General features: G+C 41.5%; 1 protein-coding gene across 1 annotated transcript; it reads left to right on the forward strand.

Moving 5' to 3' along the window:
* The first annotated feature begins 496 nt into the window (after positions 1-496).
* LOC306748663 (tropomyosin alpha-1 chain-like) lies at positions 497-10,150 on the forward strand. The gene is made up of 10 exons (XM_079231869.1): positions 497-669; positions 2,469-2,594; positions 3,590-3,723; positions 4,853-4,970; positions 5,210-5,280; positions 5,835-5,910; positions 7,025-7,087; positions 7,244-7,313; positions 8,624-8,702; positions 9,394-10,150. The coding sequence occupies exons 1-10, from the start codon at positions 556-558 to the stop codon at positions 9,395-9,397; spliced, it is 855 nt and encodes a 284-aa protein (XP_079087995.1). The 5' UTR covers positions 497-555; the 3' UTR covers positions 9,398-10,150.
* The last annotated feature ends 1,475 nt before the right edge of the window (positions 10,151-11,625 follow it).

The following is an 11,625-nucleotide window of genomic DNA, read 5'->3' on the forward strand; positions in this document are numbered from 1 at the left end:
CATTTTAAAGATGACTCATAGACTGAAGTTGCTTACAAACCCACAACTGACTGGTCATTTTATTCCTATGACTAACATCCAACCAATTGGTCTGTAATTTGAGCAGTGTGTCAGACAGAAAAAGACAACAAAAAAATCCTTTGTCATGTCTTGTAGCTCCGCCTATTTCATGGTCGATAAACTATTTTGAAAGTTATCTCTCTTTGTTTTCAATGTTTTCTTCAATTTAGAAGCCACATCACAGGACTGGGCCAGAGACCTACAGAGCATCAAATAGTGGAATGTTGAGCTATTTCAGTTTCCAAGCATGAACACATACATGCAACACATTATGTTTAGTGTGCAGGTTTGCTTCATCTGAGTGGTGATTGTGTAAAATAAGAAGAGGTGCGGTCGTGAGTTGGGGGCTCAGTAGTGGGAGTGTCTCCTCCCTGTCATATAAATGCCCTCCCTCTATCTTTGTCAGAGTTTAGTGTCTCCACCAGGCTCTCAGGTTGTCTGTTTGTCCTTAATCTTACACGGCTGCAAAACCCCATCAGCTAAACCTCAGCCAAAATGGAGGCCATCAAAAAGAAGATGCTAATGCTGAAGCTAGACAAGGAGAATGCTCTGGACCAGGCTGAACAAGCTGAAGCAGACAAGAAAGCAGCCGAAGACCGAAGCAAGCAGGTGGGTCATGAACACAGATGCAATGCAACGAGTTCCAGTCAGACTAAATCCCAAATCAGGCTAAATAATCCTGGTTCTGCTCATCCAGCTAATTTGGTTCTTTGAACACAGTTTGAGGATAGATTTGAGTTTTTATCCTGGATGAAGTTAACTGTGTGCTCTTATTTGAAATGATGGTCAAATGAGTAGAGTTGAAACCATGAGCAACATTCTGTGAAAATGATATGCCATATATGGCTTCTAACAGTCAGAGTGTTTTAGTAGTTTAGTTGGATCTGATTTGATTTCTTCTCACAGTATCCCAAACCATAAATTGTTGTATATTGTGACTCCATCCATCAGTTATCAGCCGCTTATCCGGGTCGGGTCTCGCTGGCAGCAGGTCCAGCAGACCAACCCAGGCTTCCCTCTCACCGCAACACGTCCAGCTCATTCTGGGGGCTCCGTTCCCAGTCAGCCGGGAGATATAATCTCACCAGCACGTCCAACTGGTCTCCTACCAGTTGGACGTGCTGGAAGGATTATATCTCCCAGTCAGCCGGGAGACATAATCCCTCCAGCGTGTCAATGTGCAGACTCTGTACAACGGTAGCTGGGAGGAAGCCCGCTGTGACCACAAGAGTCCACTGGCTCAGCTCTCGTCCTGGTAACTGGAGGCTGATGATGATGATGATGATGATGATGATGATGATGATGGTGATGGGGTACAGAGCTCTGCAAGTGCTGGCTTTATCCTTCTCTGAGTGTTTTGGAGGAGACGTCGCTAGACTTCCTCTGAGGTGAAAGTGCTGTCATCAGCAACACTTTCTCTTAGTGTAGGAAGCCATTGCATAGGAAAGGATCAGGGTTTGTAGGACTGGATGACCTCATCCTTATGGCCGCTGCCACAAGAAAGCTGCACCCTACAGTCGACGTTGAGAAACACCTGCAAAGGCAGAAGAGCGCTCCGCTCCCCACCCAGTCATTGGTTTATGTGTGTGTGGACGAGGAAGGATGAAGGAGAACATCAAAGCCATGCTGGATAACCGCTCTCAACCTAACGGATCAGATGGATTCAGCTCCTTCAGCCACCAGATGCAAAGCAGAGCACAACAGATTTGACCAGCCAGCTTTGCAGAGTATGACACTCTCTCTCACGAATATGTTGTGTTTCTATTATACTTCTACATGTCAACACTACATAATCATATTATATTACATTACATTGTACACTGTAATGGTATCATATTACTTTGTTTCTTCAAATGAATTCCACCACTGCGTCACTTCAGTTGAGACAATGCTTCACTATCTTTTAATTGTAATCAACTTTAAATGTCACATATGATATGTACGCACAGCACACTGCTGCATTTCACTCACCCAGGAGCAATTTAAGGGTTCATGCCTTGCTCAACGCAACCAGGAGATGCCCACCAGGTGAACTGGCCTTTCTTCATCTTCCAGTCCACACTCCGTCAGTTTGCACTGAGCTCCTGCCGCCTCCATTACTTTCTATGAAATGATGCCAATCTAGTAGAAACGTGTGTGTGCTTCACTTCTTGCCAAACGAACCATCCTGAGGTTGCATTAGATCCAACAAGCTTCCTGGCTTTTCAAAACAGAAAATCTAAACATGACCTGACAACATTTGTGATTGGATAGTTTCTACGGTTACATTCTCTTTAGTCCTTTATTCACACAGAACATGTGGATGTGGGTGCATGCCAGAAGGATCTTTTGATGCTAGTAGGAACATGTTTCCATACCTTTAACTTGAACAAGCTGCTGACTCTGTGTGTGATCTCCCATGCCATCAGCATGAAGACGAACTTCTGCAAATGCAAAAGAAACTGAAGGGGACTGAGGATGAGCTGGATAAATACTCGGAGGCCCTGAAGGACGCTCAGGAGAAGCTTGAGGTGGCCGACAAGAAGGCTGCGGATGTGAGTAATACACTTCCAAATAACACTTCATTTACAGTTTGTGTCCTTATTGTCTATCCTGTATACTCCTCACCTAGCCCAGATGACTTCTTTACAAAGTGCAGTAGTTGGTCTAAACCCTGTGTATTTTCTACATTATTTCCACCTGATCAGGAAGAGGAACTGTCGCACACTGTAGATACATGTACACACATGTTTTATCTGCATTGCTTCTCATACTGGCAGACAATGTGAGCCCTGAGCTGAGGCTGGCTGGTTCCCTGCTGCTCCTCTGCATTCCATTCTCCTCACGCCCTGCATGTCCTCTCAGCTGTCGGGGATTCAGAGCCCTGCTTTGGCCATGATGTCAGGCGCTCAACCTGGACTCAGCTTAACAATGGTCCAAGTCCATTTTGGGTGCATCATCCATCGCTCTCGGGTCACCGTATTTATTTAGTCCCTTTCCTTTTGGAGAGAATGAATATGCCACCACAAATAAAAGATGTATTTGTGTACAGCATGTGAACAATGGATTATAGATATGAATAGGGTTCCGTGTTGATCTACTATCACAGAAGGAAGGAAATAAAACATTCCAGCCTTTAGTCTGCTGCCTCTTTTCAGTTTCAGAGTCATTGCTGAAAAATGATTTTCAGAGTCTACATTTAGAAAACACAGCTGTTCTGAGAAGGCCTGCAACACAATACCAGTGGAGGGCGTGGTCCAGTACTAGCAAGCTTCAAATCCTACTTAATCAACTAAAAGCATTAAAAACAATCACTTACACTTTTCACACCATTCCATTTGATTTAAAAAAAATCTGATCAAAAAGTGCAAACATGGGTGACTGAAGCATTTTGGCCCAGACGTTTGGTCACAGCACCATCCTCACGCCGCCTTAGGGAGACGCTACCTTTCATTCCAGCCTTAACAATACTTTAGCATGTTTTCTATCAGCTACAGTGTTGCACTGAAAGAAAACACTTTTCATTCCGGTCATTTCTTTCGGTGCTAAGGCTGAAGCAGAAGTGGCTTCCTTGAACAGACGTATCCAGCTGGTGGAGGAGGAGTTGGACCGAGCTCAGGAGAGACTGGCGACGGCTCTGCAGAAGCTGGAGGAGGCGGAGAAGGCTGCGGATGAGAGCGAGAGGTGACTTCCTGCTGTGAATGAGTCACTGTGACCAGTGTTCTTAGATGAGAGGGATGTGTAGATCACATTAACATCATGGTTCCCAACTATGAACTCTGCTCTGTTACACCTGGAACCATCAGTAGCAGAGATGTCACAGCATGCTAGAGTACATCTGCACGTCACTGCAGTACATTAAAACAACCGACATACGATACCCAGGGTGTGTGTAGCTACTCTACAGGTACAGATCATTAATATCTCTTAACAACTATCATATGGTAAATAGACTGTACTTCTATATATCTTTTCTAGTCTTCCGAAAACTCAAAGCTCTTTAACACTACATGTCATCATTCACCCATTCACACACTGATGGGAGGAGCTACCATGAAGGTACCACCTGTCCATCAGGACTAACTAACATTCATACAGTGTCTTTGCCCAAGGACACATGGACATAAGCCGGGGATCGAACTGCCGACCCTGCTCTACCACTGAGCCACAGTCTCCCTCATTATATAATGTAATATATGAAGATCTAGAGGAGTAATATCCTTTCAGAGCTCCTCCTCTCTTTGTTTACAAAGCTGGCCGTGGGCCTTCTCGTGCATGTGTGTGTGTGTGTGTGTGTGTGTGTGTGTGTGTGTGTGTGTGTGTGTGTGTGTGTGCGCTCGCGGGTGTGTGTGTGTGTGTCCCACTGACCAGCTAATCGTCACAGAGGGAATGGACACTGTGAGAGAATAAGTAAAAAGAGCCTTTCCCACCTTGTGATAGATGAGACTTGTGACACAAACACAAAAAATATGGTGAGAAATATGAATAAAACAAAAATGAGACTACGCTTTGCTATTTTTATTAAAAATCAACAATAGGAATAATGTTTCATATAACTTCTTCATTACAATTAACATAATTTAGATTTGATACCAATCGGATAATTATTGTTTTTTTTCTAGTTAAGAAGCTGTTTAAACAAATTAAAGCTGAAATAGAAACAACTCAAGATCATTTACAAAATTGCAAGAATAACAAAGATTAGATGTTTTTTTTAACCAGTAGTTTCTGGTCTGTGATTTACTTCATTTTTTCTAAAAAAGGAAAACACTTGAATATGTGAGGTGTGAAACATAATGGTTTGTGTGTGCAGAGCTATGAAGGTGATCGAGAACCGGGCTCTGAAGGATGAAGAGAAGATGGAGCTTCAGGAGATCCAGCTGAAGGAGGCCAAACACATCGCAGAGGAGGCCGATCGCAAGTATGAGGAGGTGAGCTGGTGGAAAGTGCAATGAAGCAGCTTCTTCACAAACATCTGGAAGGAGCTTTTTCCTCATGTACTTCTGCAGTATGGACTGCTGTGTGTTCGCTTTACCATAAAAGATTCAGAGTTTAGTGACACTGAGATCAGCACTCTAACTGAGTCCACACACAAAACACCATGATAGTGACTTGATGAATCCCTATGTGAAGCTTTATAAATAAATGTATGTGTAATGTATTTGTCCAGGTGGCTCGTAAGCTGGTGATTGTAGAAGGAGAGCTGGAGCGAACCGAGGAGCGGGCCGAGCTGGCTGAGGCGTGAGTACCACTCCTGTTGGGCAGGGAGAGGAACGAGGCGTCACCACTGAGTTAGTTACCCCTCAGCAGCAGCCTCTCTTGTGTTGAGCACACTCCAATTATAATGATCTATCTTCTGATCATGTGGGCAGTTTGGTTTGAGACTCACAACTTCGTGCTGGTTTTGCTGATAAGGATTCCACAGAGAGAATATCTCCACCTCTCCATAACGTGAACATGCTATAATGATAACAGTCCAATAACTAATAACTGATAGAGGCTGTTTTACTGTTAACAGTGGCCACTGTACATGTGCAGTACCAACAGTGCATTTAGCTTCTGGACTTTTTTTCTGGTAATATTTTGATAGCAGGAATTTTAATGTTACACAACAAGAAATAAAACAAAATAAATAGGGATGTGGAGTCTCACAGGAAAGAAAGCATTGGTACACTATGATATTACTATTTATTATTATTATGTTTCTACTGAAGGGAAGGACCTAAACACTTCCTTCCTTCCTTCCTTCCTTCCTTCCTACCTACCTTCCTTTCCGGAAATCAAAACATATCCAGTAAATGTGCTGAGCTGGAGGAGGAACTGAAGAACGTCACCAACAACCTAAAGTCTCTGGAGGCCCAGGCTGAGAAGGTAGAGACACTCAAACCTCGCTTCACTTATTTTGGAAGAACTATTCCCATTATACTCTATAAAAGTTGAAAGATGCTCAGTGACTTTTTATTGCTGGGGCACAGATGGCAGAAGACAACACGATTAGCTGGGACCAACACGGTCTCAATCCTCACTTTGTCAAATACCTAGCTGGTCGGTCCTCTCACGCCTGATACCGACTCCCTGAACATCCTTCAGCATCTGTAAGGGATGGACTAGCTTCAACTAGGACTAATGTAACACAACCTTTCAGTATCAGACGGTAATGCAACATGAACCCCTTGGTAAATGTAAACTTGTATGCGTCTTCCAACCACTCAAAGCGCTACCATGCAAGTTGCCACCAGAACTAGCTAACCCTCTACATCCACACACCAAAGGGAGCCATGTAGGTTCAGTCTTGCCCAAGGACACATGGACATGGACTAGATCCTCTTCTGAGGACAACCTGCGCTACCACTGAGCTGCAGTCCCAGTGTTCTGTCACCCAGAAAGAAAACACCTTTTGTCCCGTGTGGAACCAAGTCAATGATGATTTATTTGACCTTACTTTTGTTACGTAACAAACTTCATTTATTTATAACAAGTCCACACAGAACTAAGTCCACACAGAACCAAGTCTAACAGATACAGGACTGCACAGAACCACACAGAACAAGTCCACACAGAAACAAGCCCACATAGAAGTGACACTGTACAAACCAAGATCAGAACCTTGTACCCATACCTCATAAACCCTAGGGTCCACTAATTACCCTAATCAGGGTAATTAGTGGATCCTAGGTGTTCTACAGCTCATATGACCTTGATATGAATACCAGACCCTATTATTCTTGATCTCATGAAAAACGGCCTTGAATGTTATTCCTGTTCTGTGCCAACGCTCAGTTGTTCAGCAGAAAGTAGTTTGTCATCTTCATTAAGTTTCCTTCCCTTCCATCGCTGCCCTCCACAGTTATTGTAAAGATAAGTGTTTCTTAAATGAGTTGGTAATCCAGGGATTTTCAGAATCAACCCCACACTAAATGTAGATGTATTTTCTTCTTTCTTTAAGAAGAAATTAGAATCTAAAGAATGTTGTTTCTCATCACAGTACTCTCAAAAGGAGGACAAGTATGAGGAAGAGATAAAGATCTTGACTGACAAGCTGAAAGAGGTGAGCAAGAAGCCAATGTTTTGTCTCCTACACTAAAGAGACTTCAGTAAGATATGCTGAGACACTAAAGGTTGACAACCCCTTTCATAGTTTATCAAGGGTTTGCTATAGTTTCTTGACCTTAAATGTCATCTGACATGTGCTTTGTCATGTCAGGCTGAGACCCGGGCGGAGTTTGCTGAGAGATCTGTGGCCAAGCTGGAGAAGACCATTGATGATCTGGAAGGTCAACCCTTTACACTGACTTTAAATTCACCAACCAAAATGAAAAATGTATCACTGCCAAACCTTTTGGATCCAAATGTGACGTGTTGAGAGCTCTGATCTGTAATGATGGGAGTCATCCAAACGGGACTCTTAAAAACGTATATGTATTTCACCCGGATAGCTGTGCTCCGGGACGTCTGAGTGTGTGCTCTCAGTCACATTCATAAGTCAGTTTGGTACAAAACATGTAGGTTACTTTTAATTTGCACTATAGAGTCATATTGGAATGTGATGACTTGTGCCCTACATCATGTGCCATTAAAGTGTGGGATGTAATTTACTGGTTAGCTAACAATAGCTAACTTTTAACAATTGAACTTTGCGTGAACAGGTTTTCTTTGTAAACGAGCCTCAGTGTTTGGTAACGTTTGCCCCATGGAGCTCTAAACCTTAAAGGATGAACTTTCCCTTTTAAGCGGAATTATTAATCTACTTGACGAGGCTTCCACCACAGTGCTTTGCTCATGAGGGGTTGTTTTTCATCAAGAGAAAAGTAAAACAGTTTAACATTGGCCTATTGTAGTTTTTAAATGTTGCTCTATATGTTGTTGTATACAAAAAGATCCCAAATCAACACTGTAAGTGGACTACTTTTTTCCGATAAGCAAATTATGTACAATGGATTTGTATACGAACGATTCTGTCCAAAGCGTTTTGATCCATATGAGCGGTATCACTGCAACCGTGAACAATATCAGCTTTTTCCACTGCATTTTATTATCAGATCAAATCCGGTACATGGTGATAATACAGTATTATTTTGTTGACAGATGAATGTAAGAACTAAATTGTATGCACAAAATGAAGCAGATAAGACAGCTGGTTATTAGCTAGCTTGCTAATTCCAAATTCTTTAATACATTAGCGGCTACTTAAATGAGCCAAACAGCGGCAGGTGGTCAATGTGTGTCGCTCTCAAGATAGACAAGCTACAAAGCTAACCAGCCACACATACATATTGGGAGCAACAACATTCACCAATTTCACTTGTACTAGTCAAATGACTAGTACTACTAGTCATTTGACTAGTACTACTAGTCAAATGACTAGTAGTACTAGTCATTTGACTAGTAGTAGTACCCCGCATTTTCACGTTGGATGGAGACGAATAATGTCCAGAAGGTTCATACCAGTGTTTAAGGTTCTGTCTCTTGCATTGTTTCTGGTCACTTAAGATCTTATCAAATATTCCACAATACTAATTTAAGCCTCTCTTGTGTTTTCCCAATTCCTTTGCAACCCCCTTGTTCCTGGTGTGTGGACATACAGATGAGCTTTATGCACAGAAACTCAAGTACAAAGCCATCAGCGAGGAACTGGACCACGCTCTCAACGACATGACGTCTATGTAAGTGACATGTAGTGAGCAGCTTCCTGAGCCTGCTACTGGGACATCATTTGGGAAATAACTGGATTGTACACTGATCTTTTCATGCTGGCTATTGCAACCGCAATACAAAGTTTATTTTAAAAAATTACTTTATTTTGAATAATTTACAATATTACAATTTCTAGTAAAAATATTGATTTTGCATTCCTCAAAAAGACGAGAATGTAACAACCTTTGTGTTTTTTTTTACCGAGTAAAATACTTCACACAGATTGAGTTAATAGCTATCATCTGGGAGTAGAGGAACTATGTCTGGAATCCTGTGGCCAAAGAGCTGATGTCGTTTTACACACACACATACACACACACACACACACACACATATATGGATCTGTTCTGTCAAGGAGAATGTTATGGGGAGTTTTCAGTTGTGCTGCTCACATGCATGTAGCATCATAGACATGATAGACATCATAAACATGCAACATCATGCATGTGACATCATAAACATGCAACATCAGGATGTGACATCATAGACATGATAGACATCATAAACATGCAACATCAGGATGTGACATCAGACATTGTATGTCATACAAAATGAATGGGACATTGTTCATAACTCTAGTAAGTTTCCTTTCAGACATGTTTCAAAGTATGTAAATCCTCTGCTGTGATGACTCACGGTCTCTTGTTCTTGTGTTTTCAGCTAAAAGGCCAGAAGCTGCACCGCCCTGGAAAGCTGTGGCTTCAAGACCTCCCCCACCGATTCCTTCTCTTCTATTGGTCCTCATTGCTCAACTGTTGAACTGTGTGCTGGTTGTACTTAGTTTTTAACCCTTTATTTATGTATCTGTCTACTGGACGTTGCTCATTGTATGTTTTCTGTTTAAGGATGTTGTTTATCGGATGTTCTCTTCATGTATCATTGATTCTGTATTAACTCAGTTCTCTATCAGAGTTAAACAAGTGAGAGGAGAAAGTTTGAGTGAGCGTGTCCATGTCTGTTCTTGTTACAAACTAAATGCACATCAGAAAACCTTTATTTTTGTAATTGTCCATATACATACAGGTATATAGATGACTGAGTGACTCACAGCAGAAAGGTGTGGCAGCTACAGTTTTAGGTGAAAAAAAGAAAGAATTCAATCTGGCAAGAAGATAACCTATGTAGTATGATTCATAATATGAAATACATGTCTATCCATCAGGAGTGTAGGAGTTTATTCTACCAGCTCACGTTGCAGAGCATCATGTTGGTTACGGCGAGGCTCCAACACAAACCACAACACTAAAGTACTCATTTCACAATGAATGACAACTCTGAACGCTTTTAAAGTCACGGTGGAGAGAAAGAACAGTACCAGTATGCACTACATTACATAAACTATATATGAACATTGTGTCCATGAGTAAAACCCTTTTGATATTTCAATAAACTAGTCACAATGTGGTGAAAAAGTACTCAGATCTATACTTAAGTGAAAGTAGCAATACTTCACTGTAGAATACTCTGTTACATGTACAAGTCCTGCATTAACAATATTACACAAGTAAAAACATTATCAACATACACTTCGTACCAAAAGTAAAGCCTCTCATTATGCAGAATGCAGTCATTCGCTTTATTTACTGCTGGCTACACTATATAACATTCACACTACATTAATACATGATCATCTATAAGTAGATGACGTTTTTTTTTAATAATTTGAATCTGTAACACAACTACAGATAAAGTAGTAAAAAGTACAATATTGGTGGAGTAGAAGTGTAAACTAGAATAAATGCAAATACTCAGTACTTTAAAATTGCACTTTAGTACATGCACTGTTAACATGAATACATTTGACAAGATACAGAGATAACCTGCTACACCTGAGGCCAGAAGGCATGAGGACTGTGATGTACTGTGAGAAACCTGCCATGAAGACACTGCTGCCTGCCTGCTGTGTGGACTGAAACAGAAAGAGGAGATGGTTGACACTTTATCAGTGTGCAGAACTGCATTTCCAAGCTTTGCCTGAGAGGAAAAGCCTGAGCGTGTCTGCGTTGAGGAGGAGCTGCTGAGAGACACGAGAGGTTCAGGAAAACTACGCTGACAGAGCTCTGAACACACCGTCATCTCCACAGGACGTCACAGAGGACGTGACCGTCAAAAGACTGGAAGTGGTGAAAATAATGATTGGTGTTATATCATAATTTTAAAAAAGCACGAACAAAATTCTCAGTCACTGTAAAAGTATGAAGATGTGTCAACGTTATAAAAGGATTTAAATCAAGGGTTAGCTTGATGAGTCTGTCACAAGAGGACACATTGCTCAGAGCAGAACGCTTTGTCACGGTGGGGCAGGAAGGCTGGAAAGCAGATATTCATTCATGATGATGATCAACATTTTACCTAAAAAGATTTAAAAAAAACTAAACTAGGGCTGGGTTGCACCAACATGGATTAAATTAATCCTGGTTCAGAGTTAATCTAGGGTTAGAAAATCTAGGTTTAAACTGGTTTATAATTAATCAGAGATGTGTTGCACATCTTCATTTTAACCCTGGATTAGTTAAACTAGTTTAAACAAGGGTTAAAACAGAAATAGTTTGTGTTGCCGTGGAAACATTCCGTTACTGATACCGTTAGTTACCGTTCATAGCTACCACTACAGCGGCTATAGCTAGTAAAGTCACTAGCTAGCTATCATGGCCCGTCAAAGAGGGTCAAACTTTTCAACATTTGAAAAGATGTTGCTGATTGAGTTAATGGACCTATGTAATTAGAGATAATGCAACCTATCTCTAACTACCCATTAATTAGAGATGGGTTAAACCCAATTGAATTTTATGACAACAGTGAGTTTTCACAGCGGTATAGATTCACAAAGGAGTCTGTCATATACCTCAATGGGAAGGTTGGACCAGCAACCAAGCATGGAAGTGAGAGGAA

The sequence above is a fragment of the Taurulus bubalis genome (genome assembly GCF_910589615.1).
Source record: "Taurulus bubalis genome assembly, chromosome: 16".
Taxonomy (NCBI): Eukaryota; Metazoa; Chordata; class Actinopteri; order Perciformes; family Cottidae; genus Taurulus; species Taurulus bubalis.

What these genes read in the sequence shown, in the direction of transcription:
- LOC306748663 (XM_079231869.1), top strand. Translation starts at nt 556, where the DNA reads ATGGAGGCCATCAAAAAGAAGATGCTAATGCTGAAGCTAGACAAGGAG. An exon ending in CCGAAGACCGAAGCAAGCAG is followed by an intron (nt 670 to 2,468) that starts GTGGGTCATGAA and finishes CCATGCCATCAG; the next exon opens with CATGAAGACGAACTTCTGCA. An exon ending in GACCATTGATGATCTGGAAG is followed by an intron (nt 7,314 to 8,623) that starts GTCAACCCTTTA and finishes GTGGACATACAG; the next exon opens with ATGAGCTTTATGCACAGAAA.